We start from the raw sequence: 25,669 nt of genomic DNA, 5'->3' as shown, positions 1-25,669 counted from the left end.
TTTGAGTTGAGTGACTGCCTGTCATGGCTGCCTGTGATTGTCCTGTATCATTAGTGTCAAATTCTGCTGATTTCCTTAAAGCCCAAATCCTGGGGTCATGTAACTTCATAATAGTTTGTTTTCTTTCTGTGTATTCCAAGTTTTCTTGGATAGCAAAAATGAGAAGACAAAAAGGCCTTAAAGGTGTGGCCCAAGTTAACCTCATACTCAAAAAATAAGTAGAGTAGCTCCAGTAAAGAGGCCTGGTTTTGTCATATTGATGATAGAAGAAATTACTCTCTTATTCAGAATTCAAAAAGATTCAAACTGTGTTCTTCAAGTGCAGGGGATTATTTTCTTGTCTCTGTTTGAAAATCAGTTTTTAAAGCTGCTGCTCTTAGGTTTTCTGAATTGTGTTTAATACCACTGATTACAAAGCCTTGCAGTCTACAGGCTGAATGGACTTTTTTCTTTCTCACAGGGAGAATTTGAGAAAAAGTTATCTTAGGAAACTAAAGCAGCCATGCATTGCTTCTCTTTCTGTCTGTCCATCTTACTCTATTCTCACAAAGAAAACAAGTGCTTGTGCATGTAGTAGAATAAAATATAGGAAAGAGTCTGCTATTTCTTCCCTGGTTAAAGTGCATTCCCAGGTAACACTTAGTTACTGTGCTTAAAAAAAAAAAAAGGTATTCATCTTAATATGACTTGCTGTTTTTTGGTTCAAAGAGTTCTTACTAATCTGCTTCTGGATTGCAGATGTCAAACTCATGACATTTTTTGGGTATATAATTTCTTAAAAATAAATAAATGAGAAAAGCAGAACACCCTCAATTATACTTTTTTTTTGTAATACTGCCTCACTTTCACTTCTGTTGCTGTTAGTGGTTTTGGAGTTTATAAGTGAAAACAGCAACTCTTTGTGAAAGAGGAATGTAATGCTATTTAAAAGGCAAAAAAATTATTAATGACATTGTATGTGTAATAATAATAAAAATTCTTTTTTAACTCTTCTTTGAGAATTAATGCAAGTGCATTCATGCTTTCCTAGACAAATAAATACTTTTCTAAGTAAAATAAAGCATTGTGTTCATATTAACAGTACAAACTTCCACTTGCCTGATGGAACCTCTGTAATCTTGCTTTATACAGAAACAATAATATTCTTAATTAATAACAAATATAGAAATATATTTATTTCCTTTTCACAGTGAGATTATCCATTTCTCAATCAATATTCCTTTGGATTCCTGTATCTCCAGTAGTATTGCTTCTTCGTTAAGAGGACTGAAATGCAATTTGCACTTAACAGATCTCATTTTGCTGTGATTTATTTGTAACAAAACAAATTTTGTCTTCTTGTAAATTTGTAAACAAATTTCATCTTTGTAAACAAATCTCTTCAGACAGTGTTGGTGAATGACATAGTTTGACAATGTGGATTTATGGTAAAGTATAATGATTAAATAATAATTTATAAAAATACATAGTGTTCTACTAAGGAGAATTCTTACTTTTTCTACTTTTTTGAAGGTTGTAAGTCAGTTTATTGATCCAATTTTTTCACAGTAAATGTTTTCCTGTCTGATATAAAGAAGAAATCCTTTTGTTTTGTACATTATTGAACACTAAATTGAAATTTAATTATTTTATCAACACCTATTTTCTTTTAAATGAGTATTTTAAAATTGAAACAGATCTTCAGTTACTACTTAATACTCTTATTTTGTTTACATTTCTGCACTAAATTGTTAGTACTGATGAAAAAGAGTAATTCCTGTTTCTTTTTGGCTTTCTGATTTATATATTTAAACCTGGACAAATCTCAACTCAGTCTACTCAACTCAACAAAATGTCATGTAGAAATGACAACTTTTGTTTTTAGTAATTTTATAAAATGTAGTAATGCATCTGTGGTGCCAGTGAAAAACCGAGACTGATGCATTAGGAGATATTTGAAATCTGCTGCACCTGAAATCAGGACAGCTTTAAAGTTGTTCAGCTATCAAATAAAATTGAATCTTTGCTCTGCAGTGTGTCTATGACACATCTTAGGAGAAAAAAAAAATCTTATAGGGAGTGGCTGAGGGAGCAGGGGTTGTTTAGGCTGCAGAAGAGGAGGCTCACAGGGACTCTCTCTCACTCTCTACAACCACCTAAAAGGAGTCTGTAGCCTCTTCTCCCAGGTAGCAAGTGGCAGGACAAAAGAAAATGGCCTGAAGTTGTGCCAGGGAAGGTTCAGGCTGGATATTAGAAAAAAATTTCTTCACTGGAAGGGTGAAAGCATTGGAACAAAAAGGCTGCCCCAGGAAGTAGTGGAGTCATCAACCCTGGAAGTATTCACAAGATGTAGATGTGGCACTAAGGAACACAGTAGCAGACATGGCAGTGCTGGCTTAAGTAAGACTTGACATCTTAAAGGTCTTTCCAAACTACAAGAGTCTATGATTCTGTATTTTGCAATTTCTAATTATCACGTCCTGACTAGGAAAAAATCTTTGTCTCTGTTCATTGGCAGTGTAAGTTCTACTTTTCTCCAATTTTTAGCCTAGTAGGTAAACTAAAATTTCTTGAATGCAATGTGAATGGCTTATTTCAATATTTTAAGCCATTGGCAAGAAAATAAGACTAAATATAATACACTATGTGATTCACATGTGATGGTTTTGTATATCTAAGCAGAGGGAATATACTTAATTTTATGGACTTTTATGTATTCTGTCAAGAATTAAATAAAGTTAATAACAAGTTAAAGACCCCTGCCTCTTGGTATTCTGGAACTTCCTGAATATAACAATAGAAAATTGAATGTGGTGTAGGATTCAATACTTAGCGTTAAAATTATCCTGTTATCCTCTCTCCATTAACAATTACCCTGATGGCTTTGAATACTTATAAAATAGACTCTTTGGGCACTTTGAAATTTAGTTCTAAGTCAGTTGGTGAAAGAAATAGAAGCTAACTTGAGATATTTCATTGCTTAGTAATGCAGCATGCAAGGAGATAAGTAGTAAAGCTTGTGAAAATAAATGCAATGTTTAAATATTGACTTCTGAAAATAGAAATTATTTATGAAGGGAAGTATTAAAATCAGGCTTTGGTAAGTTAGGTGCTCTGTGAAATATACTCAGTTACATATGTAAAGGTCATCTATGCCCATTATATTGTGCTTTCAATATTTAGTGGCATCTTCAGAGATGCCACTAAATTCTCTCATTCTTAAATCCCATTTATTTACTGATTCCAAGGGCAGTGCATTAGCCAAATTTTATACATAGGTTAAATGGTAATAGAAGCTGTCATGTTCTTGGGCTTTGGTATTTTTGAGTGTAAGCAAAATTATATTTATTGCTTGACATAAGCTTTTCATGGGAAGATAACAAACTAGAGATTATTGCAAATTGCAGACACAGAAATTACTTAATTCTGGGATCTATTGCTTGATGCTTTTTTTGAAGAGAAACATTAAGCAGTATTTTGTATAATTGTAACATTTTGCTGTTGGAATTTAGAATCAAGAATATTGCAGGTAGAACTAAGATGGTGAGGTACAGAAACAGCTCCAAAACGTAAAACTAGAATGTTATTTTATCTACATTAATAAGGTAAGATATATTGGATATTTTTTGGGCTTACGTAAAGTGAAAAGAACAAATGAAATCTGTAATACCAAGACTTCTCTAACATGGAATATAGACAGTAGAATTTTTAGTATTTCAAAGTAAATTGAGAAAGTGAATATAATTGCAAAGATAGGGCTGTTTCATTAGTGGAAGATGATGACTTTTCGTTTAATATATTAAACTGTGATTGGTGCTATCCAAGTAAGCTTGGAAGTAGAGACCAGCTCCTTCTGTGAATTATGTTGCTGTGAATAATATAAACTAAGATATCATTTAGATGTTATGAAATTGGAGATCTTTGGATTTTAGTGTGGTAGAAGAAACATGGGTCAAAAGTGGAAGGCAGTGTTTAGGCAGGAATTTCCCAACAAATCCATGTAATGCAAGATTAGAACCATCAGATTTATACAGTACAGTCTAGTAGGAAGAGAAATGCAAATTATTAAATGATTTTACTAAAATTAAACTACAGTGCTCATGTAAAATTGTGATTTTGTAACAAAGTATTTTATGAACAACCTAATCTTCTTCCCTTTCCAACAAATACCCTCGAAAAATAATATGTCTAGTAAAGGATGCTGTTAAATTTTTAACGCTGTAGACAAGTCTATTAAATAAAATCACTGAGTAAATCTGAACAGATATAAATTATCCCAGCTAGCTTAGCCGCCAAGTTCCTGTAATTCTATTCATGATCAGATTTGTTCAAGTAAAGCCAAAAAGCAAGAAACAAGTCTTGTGTAGTTTGAAATGCTCTGTGAGACCCAGAGACAACGTGTCAGCGCCCACAAATGGAAGGGAGCACATTTTGCAGTTAACATAAAAACATTTGCAACACAAAGGCGAGGATGCCAGCACAAAAGGGGGCTTTTAAGAAGAGCAACCATTTTGCAGAACTCTAACCTGCTTTCATAGTTTACCAGGAAATTTCACTAATGCTATGGAAGCGCCAGTGACAATGACAGCGCAGGAAGGTGGGAGGACTCTCTGTCTCCTCGCCGTGCTCTCAAAGCGGGGTTCTGCAGGAGATGAGCTTGTGATGTGAGACATAAACGGACAAAAAGTAGAGTTAAAAATAAACACCAAAGTTGAGTGCCCTGTAATCATCATGAGAACGGAAAAATAAGTGAGCAAAGAGAAAGCCACCTCATTTCAGAACAAGTACTATTATTACTTATGGGAACAGGGAATAATGAAAGCTATTGCTTTTCTGAGTTCACATTATGTGCTTTTCCCTTCTGCCCTGAATAGAGCAAAACTTTCTTTCAAAAATATTTTTCTCTCAAGGTTTTAATTAAAGTTCAGCTTTCTGATGCATATTGTGAGATATTGAAATATTATTAAAATGAGAGAGCACTAGCATATAAAATAAATGTTCTTATTTTATAATTTTCTATTAAAAATGAGAGAAAGTAAAAACACAATCAGAAACTTGGAAACATTGAGACACCAGGTGATAGAACAGTCTAATAAAGAAATTAGGAGTGTATAACACTTTTGAATGCAGGAGTTGTATCACTGGAACAGCTGAAGACTTTAATAATGAAGAATGGTTTTCGATGCATTTAGGATTTTATCACCTTTAAATGAGGTACAAAGTTCTGCATTTAGAATTCCCTATTGGCAATGTACTTGCTTTGGGAAGCTTGCCGTTACGATTGTATAACACACATTTCAGAGGACCCTGCACTTTTATGTGCTGGAATGACGGTGCAAGACTTGGCAAAAACATGGCAAAATGTAATGTGATCATCTGCAGCAACTGTACCTGTTTGAGTACTGTTGCAATTGAACAGAAGCAGTACACTTGAGAAGAAGATGACTTTTGAAAACTGGAGAAAGCATTACAACAGGAACTTGAACACCTGAAGTGAGAATCCGAATAAAAAACCCCTAATTTTTACGTGGAATTCTTTCCCTGCCTCCAGAATTGAATTGCTTAGTGGAAAGTTTCTAAAATACTAAGCACTAGAGAGACACATTTAAAGTTTTAAAAAGTATCCAAGCAATAATCCGAAGCAACAATAAGTTTCTGTGCAGAAGTCACTGAGGAACTGAAGATGTCTTGAACTGTGGTATAGTGGATGGGGTCTAACCTGCCTGCAGGAGGGAGGTAGTTAATTATTATGCAGAGAGCTTCAGCAAGAGACATGGCAAGAATTCCAGTCCAACACATCCTACACACGCACTACTGTTGGAGTACTCTTGTGTGACAGGTCAGGAAAAGGAGCTTTTTGCACTTCTCAGGCCTTACAAAGTAACAGTGAGATGTGTCTGGAGTGGATGAGACACTCTGGACTTTGGGTGAGTATTTTACTTCCCAGGCTCAAAAGGAATTTGGTTTTTGCAGGATTTTGGGGGGTTGACTTTTTAAAAAAATCTGAAATCAGACTATAATGGGGGTTTTTTTATATTTCAATGAAGTTTAATAGATGAGGGAAAAGTTTCCTAACAAATGTTGAGCATCAGCGAGCAAGACATGACAGCCGAGTCAGGGTGACTATCAGAGTACCAAAAATCTTAAATAAAAAATGCTCTGTGTTTTTTTCTGGACCAATATGAGTGACACTTTTAGTACTAAAATATCCAAAAGTGAAAACTGCCAGCTAGAAGTGCAAAGAATAAAGGACGAGTAAAACATGAAGGACATGGGGCTGTTACCCTGAGTTTGATACTGTGCTATCTGAGCAGAATGTACCTCTAAATACTGGCTTTTACTTGGCTCACTGAGCGACTCATTTTGTGACAGGCTGGTAGCCGAGTGGATGGTGCAGTTTATTCTCCATAAGAATGTGAGTTGATGTGAGACTACCCCCCTATTAAGCATTTGCTTGTCAGCAGGCTTTTATTTGGTACCTTTGCACAGCAGAGGGACAAGATAAATAATGACAGTAAAAACGCGCCTTCCTCTGGTATTTTTTTTTTAATTTTAGATTCATCTATGTCATAACCTCATATTTAATAAGGCTTTTTTTTCCTAGTTTATTTTAAATCTATAAAGTTTCTAAATACATCTGTCCTGGCAGTGTGTTGGAATGAGGAAGTACACACAAAAGCCATTCTCTCTGTGAACAGAAAATATTCACAATTCAAAACATAAAGTGTCGTAATTGTGCTAGAACAAGAGCTGCACTCAGCCTGTCATGATTTAATGCCAAAGCCATTTTTGTAGCCACTATTTGAGAAAGAAGACATCTTAATTAAACTCTGCCTTTGTTGAGGACATCAGGAAAGCTACTGACAGAGTGTTCACGCTAACTGCAATCATGCATCCTGCCATCACCACTGACAAGGAAAAAAGCATGAAAAGTGGGCTGCAAGTGGCTGCTGTCACACAGATTGCTGTGAAAAAGAGGCTTGAGGAGCTGTTGCTTTGTCCATTCAGTATGGTTTTGAATTTTAAGAGACAACCTCTAATAATGACAAGTCAGAATAATTTTTCCAAATGCAGGGCATTGCTGACATGTCATGCTGAACTGTTCAACCTCAGAAATCAAGGCGCAAAAAAAGATTGATAAAAATCATTAGGAGATGTTTCATAAATTTTGATGCATGATGGAGTTTGCTTTTTTAGTTTCATTTCCCCTGAGATCAAGGTATTTCAAATTAAATAGAAATTATATTGTTGACAAAATAACGTCACTGTGGCACCTAGGACTTAAAGAGAACTAGTAGGAACATTTCTATAATAAAATCATGAAAGCCAGGAGCTCTTTGGTGGGGTTGTCTGCTCTGATCCTGTTTCTGGTTTATTTTTTTGCTGTATTTTCTTGCCATTATCTTTCTCTTACATGTGGGAAGATAAAAGTGAGTGTGGGGGTTAAAGGATAAGAATAAATGCTGGTCTGTCTGGTTTGTCTGTCACTGTGGTGAGAGTTAAAAAAAGGTGGCACACCCAGGACACCTGTGGACAGGCAGCACCAGTCTTCTGCTGTTGTTTCTGGGCATCGCTGCTCACTCCTGCTGTCTGGCAGACAGAAAAAAAAAAATTAAAAAGTGTGGTCAACAAGGGTTTGAGAAACTCATTTGTAAATCATCCGAAGCTAAGATTGTTCCCGTAATATTATTAAGAGACAAAGGGTAGATAAAATGCTACAGAAATACAGGGACTAGCAAATTTCTCTTCTCTGCTTGCAGCTCAGGTCTCTCAAAAAGGACCTGAAAGGAAAGGGTAATTTATCTTTCTGCAAGGAGAAGAGATAAACTTCCTGCCTGACAGGATTGTCTGCTTCATCTTGGAGATATTTACCTTGAAGCTGTATGGAGTAGTCTTTGTGACTATTGCTTATTATGACTTGCATCAAGATTGATGTGTCATTTCACTTTCATTCAGATATAATTTTGGATAGCTGGCAAAGCAGGGTTAATTTTAAATAATGGTTTTGATGAAAATAGATGAATGATTATTAGAAGGTATATTTAATTTGTCAATTTAGAGAAATGAATAGAGTGAGTATAAAGAGCAACTTTGAAAGTGACTTCTAAGTTTGACATTTTTCCCTTGAAGCAGTAGATGTAAACAGCTGGTGACAGTGAGTAGACTGTACTTTGCCTTCCTATAAAACTTCTTTGCACTATAAAATGTTGATAAAAATAATTTATTCATTATTTCTTCGGTATGGAAAGTGTTTTTCAAAATGATGATGTTTTTCCTGTAAATAATTTTAAAAGATCTAGTTTCAATATTTTTATTATACTTCTACTTAATCTTTAAAGATGCCTTTTTAATGAGTCTTAAGCAAGTGTTTAAAATTGTCAGTTTGAAGTACACATTGAAAGCATACCTTGACAGGAATAGTGCCTGCGTAAAAGGAACTCACTTTTCATTTTTAAATTATGAAAATGCTTTTGAATCACCTGATGAAGTTGGTGGAGACAGTACATTCAAAAGAACTACAGTTTAACATGTTTAAAAATTTTAAAAATTTTTGTTTCTGAGTATTCATATATAAAGACAAATTTTTGATCATGTAAAAATTAACAGAAAGTAAAATATTCAGTTCAAATAAATCTTTAAAATCTAAGTTGTAATATGCTTATATGCTAATTTTCAGTTGTCCATATTATTTGTTTCCATGCCTCAGATGTCTTACAGTGTTACTATTTATAGTAACAGTTTTTTATTATCTTTACAGTTTATCCTGTATTTTTAATTTAGATGGGCTTATTGTTTAATATTACTTTGTAATTATGGATATTCAATAAAAACTTAATGTTTGCAGAATAATTTCATAGAACTGAGCCTCTATAGAAATTTCTGTACATACCATTTAGAGGCAGTTTTGTTTATCACTGTTTGTTTTCATGTCCCCTTAGGATACTCTGAGTAACCCAGCATGATTAATTGTGAGAGCAATTATACACAGACTTTGTATTCTGCCCACAGGCTTGCATGAAAATACTTTCTGTCTTCCTTCAAAGTTCACATGTTTATTTTATTATATATTTGTATCAAAGTATTTAAGAATTTAATTCATTGTTGCAGAGCTAAGCATGATATGATATAGATATTTTAATGCCAATGTTCTCACAAGCTTATGTACTGGCGTCCTGGAACTGGGCCTAATAGTTAATGTTTAAAAATATTAATACTGATATCACACAGAGGTAGTTCTGGTGAATTTTTTTAAAGATGCCTTTTTTTTTCTGAACCAGTTGTGAAGCAGCTCAGTTTGTGATTTGGTAAGGCAACATCTGTGCTGTGAATCGAAAGTTTGTGATTCGGCACTCCCTGCCCAATTCTTGGCATTTTTCATAAATGCAGAGTATTAAACGAAGTACCTTCATTGTTCCAGTTACCTGAATTTCCCATGGTTTAGCTTACTGAGAGTTTTTTCAGCTTTTTCTTTCTGCTGAAGAAAGGTTATGTCTTGTCCCGATTCTGGTTGTTATTCCCTGGGGGGTGGGAGAGGGCAGGTGAGTGGGATCTGCTTCTAGCTTGGTAAAAATATTCTGGGAACTTCAGATTTTACCAGATAAGTTTACCACTTTTGATAGGAAAGGTAACAGAACTTTTCCTCCGTTTCCTTAAAACTTACGTGCAGTACAGTAAGTTGCCAAAATATATCAAACGAGTAGGGTTTTTCAAATGTTTTGTTAGTTTCTATAATGGGCTTTAGTTGTTGCTGAAGTCTAAAATTTTTTGCAGGGCTTAATATGGTTTAAGCTTTTGACTGTGGATATTTCGGGTGTTCTTTTTTTCTCTGTTTTACCTGTATTAAAATTCAATGAAGGTTGTTGGAGGCAGAGAACAGGACACAGAACTGACCTAACAACACTCTGCAGAGGTTTTTCTCCATCTCCATCAGCACAAATCCTGTTGTAGTACTTAGTTTTAAGACAGCATTGCTGCTTCACCAAACATCCTCCTACAGTGACAGAAGTAGGGATAACTCTTGGAAAAAGTTTTGAGGCTAGTGACAAAATATGTTTGTCTTTCAGATCCCCAGCTCAAGGGTATAGTGACCAGGTTATATTGCAGGCAAGGCTACTACTTGCAAATGCACCCCGATGGAAGTCTCGATGGAACCAAGGATGACAGCAGTAATTCTAGTAAGTGCCTGCCCCAGGGGAATGTGTTACCCGCACACGCAGATCGCACCGCTCGGATGTGTATGCACAGGCACCCTGCTCATGCCTGCCTTTGGAGGGTTTTGGAATGTGTGTTGTCCCAGGGAGGAGGGTTCTGTCCCTCCAAAGCCTCATGACCACCAGCATGGCTCGTGCAGGACGTTGGCCTAAATGTGTTGCCTCTGAAGGGGAAGGCGTAAGTGCTCATGGACCTTAGGAGGGAGACATTTAGGCCAATGAATGTCTTCTGGTAATTCTATAAAAGTGGTAAAATTCTATTAACAGAAATTTTTTAATAAAGACTCTTTATCTAACAAAAATTTCCTATCTTCTAATAAATAACAAAGAAATAACAAAACATGGAAACTAAATTTCCCAGAAAAATCTAAAATTACAAGCAAATAAATGCATGCTAAACTATCAAAGATCTTCATAAAACATGTGCTAAATTACCTTGCTGAAGGTACTAAAAATTTTGGGGCTAAAAATTCTACTCCAGCCAGAATTCGAATGATGTTAAGAGATTTTCTGCCACTGTAGAGATGGCAAGAGTGGCAGTTTTTAAAAATGTTCCAAACAAAAGAGGCCTTGAAAGGCCGTGTGGGTTGCTGCTTTGGTATGCTTTTCCTATGATACTGCTATGTATTTTTGTTCAATGAGCGCATATATATATATATGTATGATAACTTCAGCTGCAAATGGTAATTGCACAAACCTGTTCTTACTCTAAAAACAGTTGGTTTCTGTTTTGTTTATTTTAATTATCATTACATATTTAAGTAACATTTCTGTGTCATCTTGAATTTTATTTTAAGCACTTTTAATACACAAGATTTATCTTCTTACTATGCATACATAAATAACCCCTTAGTTTCCTTAAAAATGTGAAATTAGGCTATAGAAACTAAGGTATTTGAGGTTTCTGCCTTACATTGGTAAGGTGTCTATTTTAATTGATGCACAGCTGTCATATCACCTTTCATCAGCAGATAACGTGATCATCTTTTATTGTTTGTTTTGGAGGGTTTTTTTAATCGAGAAAAATTGGTTAATATATATTCATATGAATCTCTCTGCTTGTTTTCCAAGTGTTTTTGTTCCCCTTCCATGCCCTCTCCATCCCATCCCCATCCTTGTTTCTTTTCTTCCCTCTGTGTGTCCATCTCTCATTCCCACTTCAGTACTGAAGTACATATTAAATACATACTGGAGTACATACTAAATATATACTGGAGTACATACCTTAAACAAGACAAGATAATTCTTACTTGTTATAGAACCTTTGCCTAGATGAGGTCTTAGAACTATCTTAGGGTACAAGTATGTATCTCTCTCCCTTTCCCATCTCTCTTATTTTCAGCTTCAGCGAGAAGATGTGTATGATGGCAACAATTTTGTAGTGCTTTATTGTTATTTCTGAGAGGTTTTTTAACTTTTAAATCTCTATGGATTTGTATCTTTTCAAAGCTAGACCACAGTGCCTTACTTTTCTCTTTTTAATGTTGTCAGCTTCACAAATTGTCCTCTTTTTTTTTTTTGTTACTCTTTTTTTCCCTTCTTCTATGCATCTCTGATTTTCCAGCTCTCTGCCTATCTCCCTTATTCTTCTTTTTCCAAAATGAAGAATGAATATTCTATATTATAAATATTTTGAAATATTGAACTTCTCCAAACTCAAGCAAATTTCATAAAGAAGTATTGTGTATTTTGCATAAATATTAGATAATTTGTTGTACTCCAAAATTATTTTTTGGCTAAAAAGGTGTGGGGTTTTTCTTTTTCCACAAAGACTTTTTTTTTTTCTGTCTTTAAAATGGTGGTATTATTTTTTTCTTAACTACTCAAATTTTCCAATATCTTTTAGTAAAGACAGTTTAGAACAGAAGAATGCAAAATTAATGTGTTTGCCAGGAAGTCTACAGTCTACATCTGAAATTTTGTTGGTATATGTATCAATGTTATATATGAAAAGATTACCTATTTAGTATATTCATTATTGCATGAATATGTATTTGTTTCTTTTGTGCTGCCAGTCTTAGTTATTTTCCTTTTCCACTCTGTTGCCTTTCATTTCCTCATAAACTTTTTTTTTTCCTTTTTTTTTCCTTTTGCTTTTGTTTATTGCAGCATATGTTGTTTTTCCTTGTCTCTTTCACTATCAAACGATACTTTTCTCATGGATAGAATTTCTAGTATTTTGATATTTTATTTTGTGAGCTCCTTAGCATGACAATATCTGTCTGAGGCTTATGAGTGAATAACTTTTTTGGGGAGAAAATCCTGCTTTTGACTGTGGTGCTTTCAGGCCAGCCATTTAATGTGACAAGTGGGTGAAGGGATGGACATGTATCAGCTGCTGGACAGATAGAACACTTACCTGCATGTAAGGATGACTTCCATTCAAAGTATGCTTCATAAAAAATGGAAATACAGGTTGCCAAGGGGTGAGCATCTCTGCCAGCCTTCCACCTGTCTTCTGCACTGTTCACTGTCCCTGAAGAGAGCCCACTGGATGTCAGAGAAGACAAAGGGAGTGAGGACAGAGGGAGAGAAAAAAGATGCAGTTTCTTTTTTGTCTTCAGCAAAGAAACTGTTTGAAGCTTAGTCATGCTGCTACTTTTTGTGCTCTTGTAATGTATTCTGTGTCAAGCAGTTAGAGAATTACAAAAATTTTGTACTCATTTTACATGTATGTCAGTAAACATAAGTTTTTGGAGTCACAGAATTTAGAGAGGTAGCTCCAATTATGATTAAGATTCACTTCTATCTGAAGTCAAAATGAGTTGTACCAGTGGGTTTAAACAGCTGCTCATTGTCCCAGTTCATGTATAGGCTAGAGACTGAAGAGAGGGATGACATTTTTAGTGCATCACTGTGTGCAAACACTTGGATGGAAAAGGAAGAGAGACATGATGTGTAATTGCATCCCTGAATGTACATTCGTCTGCTCATGTTGCTAGCCATGATATTAGAACACAGCCTGAACAGATCAACAGGCTTCAGTTCATTGTTGTAATTTCTTTTCATAACTTTTCCAAGATAATGATGTTTCGTGAAAGTGGTAATCAGTGCACCTATTGGTTAATGATGCTGAGTTTCCTTAAATCACTTCACCAAATCAAGGCTGTTAGGCAAACAATCTTGTGTGTATAGTCTGTATTTTTTTTGCCACACTCTCAGTGATATCTAGTTTTAATTATTTTTTTCATTTAATTTATCTAATGCCTTTCAGTTTCTGCTTTGCTTTTGTGTCTTGCTTGTAGCAAAGGCAGGAGTTACTGTGGTTAAAGCTTTGGTTACCGAGGTCCTACTCAGTGTAGTTGTCATACTCACTCTAATTTTCCTGGATATTACAGGTGCAAATGCAGCTTGCTTCACTGGCCTTATCATTATTAATTAGGAAATACAAGCTACTACACAGAAGTCATAAAGAGATAGAAACGATTTCAATATGTGCTTGTAGTAACAAGCATTATATTCTCCTCCTGTCCTCACCTAAACCAGCTCATTTTTTAGGCTTTGATCTATCTTCAAAGTTTTGTCTCATGAATGAAGGGTAGATTTTGTTGGAAGACTAATTAATTTAAGAAGAAGAAAATTCCAACTTTTTAATTTCTGAGATTGAAACCCTTAGAGCTGAAATCTACAGGATTAAAATCTATAGAGCTGAATCTTTCAGCTCTATAGCTTGTTTTAATTGACCTAGAGCCAGCAACCACTGAAAAAATGGAACACCAATGATGATACTTTCCTTTATGGGTGGCAGACCTGATTGTAACACTCAAGTGTTGCAATTTGTATTCCTTATGGAATTAAAGTTGTGTTAATAACATGTTTATAATATTCTCTAATTAAAAGAGCATTACACATTGGTAGTCTTATTTCATAAGACATGAGACATATAATTTCATTGATAAATGAAAAAGTGAACATTATCCAAGAAACTTCAGCTCGGCTATGCTGTACACATCTATTATGCTGCAACATGCTTTACCTCCTTTGTGGTGCTTGGTACCTGGTAGAGTTTCTCGTCAAGGAATCCTGCAACCATTTAATATTCCTTTATTTTCATTTTTTAACGCATACTTCTAATGTTCTATTTATATCTTCCAAATCTAATGCAGAAGTATTAACTTTTTAATGACTTCATAAAATACCTACCACTATCATATTTTGGTTTCAAGATACAAAATAACCTTTACAGCATCCTTGTAAGGTAAAGGAAATAATTAGATAGAAATAAAGCACATAAAGATTAGGAAAAAACACCTGCAGTGCTGTTAAATTTGGATTAATGAATGTTAATTTTGGATTACTGCACTGAAATATCAGCAGCCTGATGCTTGCACTGGTTTTTACCGAAGTTTGGCTTCAAAGAATTATACAGGCATTTACTCATCTATTTACACCACCTCTGGGAGATAGGCAAGCCTGTTTCTCCCACTGGGATAATCTTAGTCTGACAGGTCAATGTTCAGTCATACTTAAAAATACTTTTAATTATGTCTTCTGTATGATTGAGCAGGTAGAATGGGTTTACTCCATAAGAAATGGATGGAAAAACCTCTCAACACCAAACTCCTTGCAGTCATTGCCAATCTAAAAGATGTTGTTTTGATGGAGTTGTCATTTTTGCCTGTGGGCCTGGAGATGAAAATAAATTGAAGAAATAGTTGCCTTGATCTGATTGGAGATTTGGTGTTGTGGAAAGTTTTGTTAGCTGTCACAAGGGCAGTGTGCGTGCAGAGGAGACTGCTAGTTCATAACTCTTAAGAAATCAGTCTACACCAAGATTCTTGAGAAAAACTGTGATATGTAATAGCAATTTCCTTTTAGCTACAAGTCAGTTGTACCTAAATAGACTTTCACAAGTATAATATGGAAATATCTGATTTCAGGCATTTCAGATTTTAATATAATGGACTGTGTTGGTATAACGTAAAAGAAAGTAGAAGTTTTATGGTGGTTTTGTGTTTTGCTCAAGAAAGGAGTGATTGCTTACAAAAAAAGTAGACTTAAACTTTTGCTAAAACTTTTTGAGGATTGGAATTCAACTCAGATTTGGAGTTCCTGCAAGTCTCCTCCATGAAACCTAAAAAAATAACCCTTTTTCATGCCAGTTGTTCCTGAAAACTGTCCCCATCCCCATTTTCTGGTCCTTTTTGTAGTGGGAGTAGGCTTGCAGGCTTAGGAAAAGGAGGAGAACTCAAATGCTTTATAGCTGTGGTTTAGATAGAATACAGAGCAAAACTAAGGGAGTGTGCACAGTCTTCGCATTGACAAGGAGAAAGGGTTTTGCTTGCACCATTTTTGCCAACCAGTCCCCCTTGTCTTCCCTGATGCTCCCACATCTTACTTACATTTGGAATTGCCAGGCTTTCTACTTAAGTGTGCGGTATGGGCACACTGAGGACCAGGCACAGATAGATTTCCTGGGCTGTTGGAGGGTGCCTCCCCCCAACTCACCTGTGGAGTCACTGAACTGGCTTTGGGCACATAAATACATTCAGGGACCTCACTCCCCACTCCCCAGGTTTTGGTTTCAGATCATTTTCTTAGAGAAGGAAGCAGGGGACATGGGTCTTTTTAGTGACCCTCTCAGATAGGAACATATGTTTGGCTGTGCAAAACTGGAGTGCCAGCAGACTCTAGAAGGCTTGCTGCTTTTCTCAGAGCGGGTTTTTCCTAGAGTGAGGTATAGCACGAGTGAATCCTAGGGAGGTTTGAAATGTGTAATTGAACACAAAAGTCTTTCTCAGTGAAGAGTACTGCTCAGTCAGGTTCTGGAGGAAATCAAATTTCTTTTGGCCTGCTTCAAAGTGCGTTAAAACCACATGCTGTGCCTTATTGGTTCATGTTTTGCTGTCCCCAGTATGAAACATGTTGCTGAACGTTTGTCAATCAATAGCTGAATGTAGACTGGCCTCCCTAGTTTCACTCAAGTCTGAAGGATTCTGTGGAACTTATTGAATATTCTGAATGTGCAGAATTGCAGCATTTCAGGTCACACTCTAAAATTGTAAGGGTTTAGACTAATTACAGGAACTCTGAAAATCTCCAATTAAAATTTGGTGTCGGTAAAAGATGCATCACATTCTTCCCTCCACAGTGCTTTCTGAATTCACCAGCAACTCTAAACCACTTCAGTAACTTTATAGACTGCACAAAACACTGCTGTGTTACAGACCTGTAATTCTTGTTCAGTGGTGGTTGTATTTTTTTTTTCCCCTAGCTTTGGTGCTTTATTTTTATTGGTAATATGGCAAATAATATCTACATTTTAGAATTTTTGACTGAATCACTATGACAAGGAGTTAGTGTTCATTAGCTGACTTAGTTCACATGGCTGACTTGTCTTTTGCTTTCACCTCTTTTCTTTATATAAGTATTGTTTTTTCCTTCCTGGTGTCCCCTCTATTGTTTCTTCAGTCCTTTTAGCATAGTGCTCATATGCAGGTTCACTCCTGCAATTTCTTTTCTTCTAGGAAAAATCCAAGCTCAATTGCCCTCTGATACTTAGTTTTGCTATGATAGACTCCCCCTCCACAACCTACGACAGTGATTTTGCTGGTTTTGACATTGTCTCATTTGAGGATAATGACTTTATAACTAATTTTTGACTTCCAAATTATATTGCCCTCAAGCCATGCAGTGTTTAGCCCATGTATACTCAGGATATCTTTTCTGTGAGTGCCATATTTCACTGTTTTACATTTATTAGAGAGGGAATCTTATCTGTACCAAATATTTTTTTTAGTAAACCGCACTGTAATATCCTAGCGTAATGGAGAATTCTGGAAATGACAAAAATTAAAATGTTATGTATTTGTGCTAGTTATGGTCATCTCTTTTATTTTCTATGTAAGCCTGCCAAATTGTTTTCAGTTCTTCTGGAGCTCTTTTGAATATACTTTTCTTTCTACCGCTCTAGGAAGAACCCTGCTACAGTTCCTAGCTTTATACTGGCTTTGTATATTCCTAAAATTATCTGATATTACACATTCTTTTTCTGTGTGACCATGCCAAAGGAAAGGTGTCTCTTTTTTTTTTATACATGCCTATATTTCTAGTAGTCTACCTATGTTTTTTTCTCAGTTGTAAATACTTGATCATATTTGTCATAAACAAACTGTGGATTTTTGTCCTTAAACAGGAATTTTCACATCTTGAGAAATGTATTTATCTACTGCAATTACATGATCTATTTTCTCTTGATTTGGGCTTTAGCTCTGGCATTCTGATTACAGATAGCCTCATACAGTGCACTATTTGCTCACATCTATGGATGTCCTTCTTAAATTTTGAAGAACTCACTGTAGGTGTTACTGTGTTCCTGAGACCTGACTTGGTAGAAACATAGTCCCCACTGCGTATGTTGAGCACAGAGGTTGTGCTTTTGGTTTTCATTCAAGGATTTGGGAGTCCTTGGCTCATCCACAGTGGAAAAACATTTAGCATGAACTCTGTCTCATCCAGGCCTATTCTTCCAAGACTAATGTGTGCTTTGCATCTAATTTTCTAGCATGAGTCAGTACATGTAATATAGGTGTGTGGTGTCGTAAGTTTTAGAAGAATTGGTTCATGCAACCTACTTATACAACTTTTGTTTTTCTGTGGTGAGGCTGGTAAACTCCCACTATTTGCACTGGTCTTTTCTCAAACAGTAATCAAAGTTGTGGCTGTTTGGATTACTACAGAGATATATAGTATTTCTAGGGTATTTGTTAATAGGTGATTTTCTAATTATTTTCTAATTATTACCCCAAGTTCTGTATTCTGTTCAATAGCATTTATGCACATTTAGAGTCAAGCATGTATTTCAATGCTTTTATGAACTATGGTAAGCCTCTGTCATTACCTGACATCAGTGTCTTACTGCTTGTATCAACTATATCATTCACAACAGCAAAGGAAAAAAAAAAGATTTGAAATCATAGGTCCCTTGACATCAGTCTTTATTGAGGGTAACTTTTAATTGAAAACCATAAAAATGCCCAGGAAAATAAAGAGCTACTTGCCATAATCAAAGAAGTAGAATTTTCTGAATTAGTATAATTTTCATAGAACAAAAAATTACACAGGAGCTTTTTTTTTTTTTTTTTTTTTTTTTTTTTTTTTTTTTTTTTTTTTTTTTTTTTGCTAATGCTGTTTATTAGGCTATCATATTAACTGTAGCATATTTATATCTGGTCATGTCTTTTCTTCACAGCTTTATTCAACCTTATACCAGTGGGGCTCCGAGTTGTCGCTATCCAGGGTGTAAAGACTGGGTTGTATATAGCCCTAAATGGAGAAGGTTTCCTCTACACATCAGTAAGTACCTTGCTGAACTTTGTTTAGGAGGCACAGCTGAAGTTGAAATCTACACAGGAATGAGACACCTGCCCATTTTTAGGAAGTTCTGTGATGTCTGCATATGTTGCACACACCATGCTTGTGTGTAGCATTATCTATAAATGGGACACAGTAGAAATTACTGTGTACTATGTACCAATGTCTGAATGTAAACAATCCAAAAAAACCCTTACCACAGAGTTTTTTTCCTGGCAGGTGTAGTTGTAGAATGCCATGTGCCACAAAGAATATAATTTTCAATTCTTCAGTATTTTTAAATGATGACCTGCAATTATTTTCTTAGTGACTTGTTGATCAGAATCCAAAAACCACTCAATTATTTTTATTGATGACATTTATGGGTGAAACTTCCATCTAAAAGGTCAGTAACAGCCTTATAATTTATCACTATAATCTTGTAAATGTATGCTTAGTGTTACTGATATTTTATATCAGATGTAAGGAAAATAAAGAGTTCTGTGAGGGACTATTACCCCTGTAGGATGATCAAAGTTTAAAAAAATTTCTTTTGAGTCACAAAGAATGCTGGATAAAGTGACTTGAAAAACCTCAGATTGTTTCTGATATTTCAAATGATTTGATGCTAATCACTCAGTGTGTTGTGAATATAAAATTCCTCAGTTTTGAATAAATTTTGGGTCTTAACTGCCTTTGAAAGGCAAACAGACTTTAATGTGAACAGGCAGTTCTGTCAGGTATTAACAAGGTGGCTTAAAGGATCTTTCATTACTATATTTTTATTGACATCTATGTCGAATTTATTTACATAGTGCTTTTTTCATTCTTTGCATCACATAGTTCTTAGTTGCCAGCTGAGTTACAATACACTGCTTGGTTTTCAATGTCTATTGAAAGGAATTTGGAAAGATTAAGTTTCTGATGCCCTGAGGGAAAGTATTCTGTTTGTTTAAAACATACAATTGTCTTGCAAAAGCTAATTAGAAAGAAAAAATGGAACTAATTGTGAATACCAATGTCAAGACAAAGAGAAAATTCCTCCTCATAAAATGCCTGCTGAAAACTCCAGCAGTGTCATCTACATTTTTTTACATCTGTTCAAAATAAAAATTCTATCACAGGAAAACATGCAATATTTGCTATCAGAAGGAAGAAGAAAACTTGAAGAAAAAACCTAGAGCTATTAGAGAAAATGAGTTACTGACTTTCTAGTTCCATCACGTTGTGGGGAGAGTTAATTTCTAGATGATGGCATGAGAAGCATTTTTTTAATGTGTTGGCACGATGAAGAGTACATTCTTGCTCAGCACTGTTCCTTAGGTGAGTTCTCCATCCTCCAGAAAGAAATTCAAATTTCAGAAGATGTGATGTTTCCTGATGGTAATTTTGCAGGGCCACACATGTACAAATTGTGGTAGGCACTGTTTTTATGTATTATTCTGGAAATGATTCAAGTTAAATGAAGTTAAGTGAGGCAAGGAAATTAATGTTTTTATCATGTACTGCTTACTCTTCCTTGTGCAGAGAATGAAAGATGAGTGGCCCATTAAATGACAAATTTGACACATTAGAAAACACAGCAGAAGACTTTGTTATTCTACAAAATGATTTTCAACTTAAACTTTTGTCAAGTAGAAAAATAATAACATTCAATCAAAAATTTAAAAGTAGTGGTTTCAAAATATCAGTGCTGTAATACAGGTTGGTTTGTTTGTTTCATATTAATGTATTGAAAACACTGATAATTTATTTTTGTCTCAGCAATTGCCTGTTTTCACCCTAAAGACTAATGCATTTGAATATAAAATTACAAAGCATCAGAAAGAAGTCTGTCTTCTGAGGATCAAGATGAAGAAATAGTGTATGCAGAATTATTTATCACCATTTGTAGAAAAATATTTTTAACCAATCACTTTCTGTTGCTGTTTTGGTGGACTTTTTGACTATTTTTCACATCTGTGTATCTGTTGCACCTAAATGCAGAAGTTCTGTATTACGTGTCGCATGTTTTTCCCTTGGCTATTTAGGAGCGAATGAGAGAAGAAAGTTTTGTATGCCATCACTGAAAAAGACTGCTGCATAATGGGAATGCTAGTCAAAATATACATATATTTATATTTATTACCAATTTCTTATAAGGATTTAAAAAATGGAGGCATGCCCTGTAGACCAAGTAGCATTTTTAGTCCAAGTTGAGACTGAAGTTCGGTGTAGTCCTTCTCTGCAGAACAGCTGGGTGTCCCTTCCCATCACTTCCATATTCACAGTATATGAAACCTATACCTTGTGAGAATACCCTACATGTTGATGCCTCTCTTCAGAGACTGAAGGCCCCAATTCAATTATTTTTATCATAAGGTTCACATCACAGTGACTAATTAAGCAACAGCACTGACAGGAAAAGTATTATGTGTGAAGCTGCTGTGTGATTAAGAAGAAAACAAAGGTACAGTGGCAGACTACTTTTGCATACAGATTATCAAATGAAAATTTGTGTTGTTTCTTGCCTTCTTTAAAATGCCTTTTTAATGGTTGTTTGCATCAGTTTGAGAGTTGCTCTTTTTTTCCCCCTGTCGTATTTAAGATTTTTTCAACTATTTCTCAGAATTAGAACTAGAAAAATGTGCAGAAACTTCACAGTAGTGTGTTTTATCAGTATTTCTTGAAATAGAAACAGGAGGACAGCAAATTGTGTAGCAAGAACAGTCTCAAGGGATTTTCATACCTATTTTGCCTGCTGCAGCACTTGAGATTTGTATTCTGTCCTTTGAGAATTGATTGAGCCAGGGTCTCTAACATACACCATCAAAGTCTTGTCAAATAAAGGAGAAGAAGAATCTTTGGAGTTTGATAGGGTTTTGAAAAATTCCTGAGAGAAATTTTCCAGATTTTTTTCCAAAATCATAACTTGATTTTTCTATGCATTTAAAGTAATTATTATAATACCATAATTAATTATTTTCTTTCATGTAAAATACGAGAACAAGAGCCCTTTCATGTTGTGTTTTTTCCTTGTTCTTTTAAGGGTTAGCTCACTTAAAGACTATCTACTAAACTCACCTTCTTTCAAGCTTTGGATTGCTGCGTCCAACTTTTTCTCAGTGTGTGTTTATTTACACACATTTATATACAGATATACTTATATCTGTATATCTATCTATATCTAGTCATAAATAAGATATGTTTACCTACTGGAAGCTTCCCAATTCTACATGTATGTTTCTAAGCAATGAGAATTATAAAAGTGAGTTGAAAATTATTTTAGATGGTTTAATGAACTGTGAATAATTTAATATTTATGACCGACAATAATTGTGAAAGTTAGTTGGAAAATGGATTTTTCCACAAAGAGTCAGTTACTAGCAAGATTTTTGAAATAATAATTATAGACTTCTTATGTTAAAGTCAAAAATTATGCCTTATTCCTTTCTTCCTTTTGAAAAGGGTAATCAAGGTGAGGTTTCATTTCCAGGTTTTGTCTTGTCAAAATCAAGAGGAATGAAACTGGCTCCATGCATTGAACAAGGGAGCACAGCTGCAGGGATTCTCCATGGGGAACAGGTATTGCCTGCAGCAGGAAGATGGCAGTGCAGTACTTGGCAGAAGCTTTTGTTGGGTTTGATGTTAATTTTGATCAACTCCCTTTGCAAGTGGTTCATTAGTTCAACTTCCAGGGGGCTGCAGGTTTCATTTTGCTTCTAGGATTTCCTGCTATCTTAGCAGGATGAATTCAGAGGTAAAACTTATAATATGTTAGTCCATTTTATGATTCCTATTTTCTTGTGATGAGGATCTTCTGGGTTTGCATAAATTAATTTTTCTCTATAGTTACTTGATATATCTGGGAGTGTTCAAAGGGTTACTGGCTCCCTTTTTCATCACAGGAGCAGTTTGGCACGGTACTGCCTGTACCTGCTGAGTATCAGAGTAAGAGGAAAAGGAAAATCCAAAATGTAAACAAGGAAAAATCCTGTGTAGAACATCTTAACCTGATTGTGTTTTTTTCTTTGTGTTTCCTGTTTCACCATTTTTTCTGCCAATATTCTGAGAGCAGAGATGTGGACTAAACCAGAGAGTTCACCCATGATATTGTCCAGCAGCAGGTATCAAAGTCATAGGAAATCACTGCATGGTTTCTCAGTAAGACTGATGCCTTAAAAAATGACTGAGCCTGCAGGGGTAGGTCTGACCTCCCTGGTCCCCTCTTCCACCATTGTGCACTGTGGCTCCAAAGGTCCTCTTCTGGGTATGGGGTAGTGGGAACCTCACTGGAAGGATGCAGAAAGTACTGGAAAGACATGGCTGCATTTCTGGGAGATTCTAACAACTTTTTGCAAAGTATTTCAGAATTAGGAATGTCACACTACAAACTTAACAGAATCATCTTCTTGTGAGGTGGGGGTTTGTTTTTTTGATCTGCCGCAGTACAGAGTGTTGAGGGTGTTGGAAGGGTGTAGGTTGGGGCAGCGTTTCTGTTGCAGTGAGAGATCAGTCTGTGTCACAGCCTTCATGAAAGAGAGAGAACATCAATATCTATTGCTGAGAAGTGAATTTGTTCTATCGCTCCGGCAACTCTCACCTGGAAAAAAAGCCTTTGAGGATTTCTCCTGACATTTCAGCGGCTTCCCAATGCCGTTATTTCTGCCACTTCTTTAAGCCCACATAATTGACCTCTCTGAGGAGAACAAAATTCAGCCTCAAGGAAGAACATAGGAGCACCTTCAGTGAAACCTGAAAAAAAGTGAGAACTGAAGTTGTCTGTATTTCTAATATTCATATCAAAGTCAAATGAAAAATAAATTTTGTTGCTTTTCATAGAGCCTCACTTTATGCTTTGGAATAGCAAAGCTCAGCATGTGCGTAACTTTGAAGATTCAAAGGTGCATAAAAGCTTACAATAAACAGAGCAGAAGGGAGTTTAAACTAGACAAAACCAAAGAGGAAATGTGATGTTTTAAATTTTTTACAAGAATAATCAAAAAGGGGCTAATGATGACATCAGGACAAAATTGTTACAACAGTAGTTGACCAGTGTTTGGCAAAGATCATCCTCCAGCTTGCAAAGTATGGTAGAAATAGTTGGGAATGTATCTGTTTAGAGAAAAAGTAACAAATAGAGCTTGCTCTGTGATGTAAAAGACGTAGACTTTTATTTCTAGTGGTCTAAAGTATGCTAAATATCAGAAAAGGGTAAATCTCACTGCTCTTGTGGTAGCAGGTTTCATAAATGTAAGCACATCAAAGTTGAGTGTCTCATAATATTGTGATCAGTAGAAAACATTATTTTCTTTTTTATGTCAGACTTATGCTTTAGGGTCTCAACCTGCTCCCACACATTTATCTTTCAGCATAGACTTTACTAAGAAAAAGATAGGACTTTATTTCACTTGTCATTATCTGTATCTTGGAAGTAATCTGGCTTATTATGAAGAAAGGAAAATGGGTATTTTTAATTATTTGAAAGCTACAGCTGCTGGTAAGGAATTTTGAAAACTGATTATGTGATATTTTTAAGAGTGTAAAGGCATAGACTTTATGCAAACTCCCTTATTTCAAGGGCTTACCACTAAAGTGCTTCCTTATTCTAAAGTGCTTCCATATTCCTTACATATGTATACCAATTCTGCATTTCCAGTTATTTTTTTATTCAATTTGGGTTCAGTTAGAAAGTGACCTATATTTGCTTCATATTGAAAAAAATTTTTTGAGAGGGATACAGCATGTTTCAGGGCTGTGTTCCTCTGTAAACAGGGCTGCATCTCTCAAAAGGTAAACAAGTTCAGCACGTTCCAGCAGCTGAAATACACTGTCAGGGAGGAGGAAAACATCTGCATGGTTTATGCTTATTTATATCTGGTTTTGGAAGTAGATAATTCGTCTCTCAGGTTGCCTTCCAAAAATTATTACAGAAAATCGCTAATGAATTTATTTATTGTATGATAGCACTTTAGGGACAGCTGATAGGATAGCCCTGCCACAGTGTACAAGAGTGTCAGATGTCCCTGCTACAGCATGTAGTAGAAAAGGGGTAAAATGTTCATACTAAGTCCATGACTTTTTTCAGTGGCTTAGGTTTTCAGTATATTTTTGGTTGAAGGTGCTGAAGCCAATGCTTTCATACACAAGATATGGTAAAAAAAGGAGGAATGCAGAGACACATGAGAGTTTGATAAGGCAGGAGAGAAGTGAGAAAGGAAGAGATGAATGGAATGAGGCTCACATAAGGAGATTCTGATAAGAAGGGGTATAAGAAAGGGGATAAATAGCACAGTGGAGCAGAACAGTATTGTAGAAACCCTATAATAATATCATCATTGCAGAAATGTTTAGGATGATAACACCTTTGTTCAAGTCTTGTGCTTACATTGCTTACTACCTTTCTGAGTTTTTCCCACCCACAAATGGCTACTATTTGAACTAAGGTTCATAAATCATATTGTTTAATGAAAAATGCCACTTTGAATATATAAAGATACAGTATTTTAGTGTGACTTCTTACTCTATGGCTGTAGTTTCCTTCTGGAATTAAGTGCTGTATTGGGGGTAATAACAGAACTTGACTTAAAACTTGCAGTGCTGTTTCTTGCCACTTAAACCAAATATATATTTCCTATTTGTTGCATTAATGTCTACAGTAGCCAGGATCTAATTGAATTTTTATCTGTAAGAAAAAGTTTCATATTTTCTTAAATTATTCATTTTTGTTTCTCATGTATGTTTCTCATATCCCTGTGCAAAAAATCTTTTACTATATGTGTTCTCTCTCCCTGTAATGTATATAAATGCCCCAAGATTAAAAGTTGCTCTTCCAACGTTGGCAAAACATGGACAATCACAGAGTCTGCAGCTGCAGCTGGCTATTTTTCAATAATTGTATGATCACGAGTAGTAACTGTGGGTAGGTATGCTAAAATGGGGTGATCTAATCTCATGCTTCAGGCAGTAGGATGACTGCCACAGGGAGTCAATGCTTTCCCCAATGTATGGCATCTTAGTTGCTCTGAAGGAGGTTTTTCTCTGAACTGTTGTGCAGTGGTCACAGCTAAAGGCTGAGCACAGGCTTGATGGACCAGCAGCTTAATCAAGTCTGTCAAATTTCTGCTTCTGGCAATTCTGTCTCTCATGGTAGCATCCCTGTATTTTTGGCCAATGTTTGTTTTGTTGCATAAATACAACTGCACTAT

At 35.5% G+C, this 25,669-nt stretch overlaps 1 protein-coding gene across 3 annotated transcripts in view; it reads left to right on the top strand.

Annotated features, from left to right (window-relative positions):
* The window catches only part of FGF14 (fibroblast growth factor 14), a 218,206-nt gene that overhangs the window by 116,740 nt on the left and 75,797 nt on the right, over nucleotides 1-25,669 (top strand). For all 3 annotated transcript variants that reach the window (XM_066313494.1, XM_066313493.1, XM_066313492.1), the window contains 2 exons: nucleotides 10,044-10,154; nucleotides 18,382-18,485. In XM_066313494.1, coding sequence (XP_066169591.1) covers nucleotides 10,044-10,154; nucleotides 18,382-18,485 — 215 coding nt within the window. The remainder of the gene's footprint in view (nucleotides 1-10,043; nucleotides 10,155-18,381; nucleotides 18,486-25,669) is intronic.

Source organism: Sylvia atricapilla, chromosome 2 (assembly GCF_009819655.1).
Source record: "Sylvia atricapilla isolate bSylAtr1 chromosome 2, bSylAtr1.pri, whole genome shotgun sequence".
Classification (NCBI taxonomy): domain Eukaryota; kingdom Metazoa; phylum Chordata; class Aves; order Passeriformes; family Sylviidae; genus Sylvia; species Sylvia atricapilla.
This window is presented reverse-complemented; position numbering and strand designations above follow the sequence as displayed.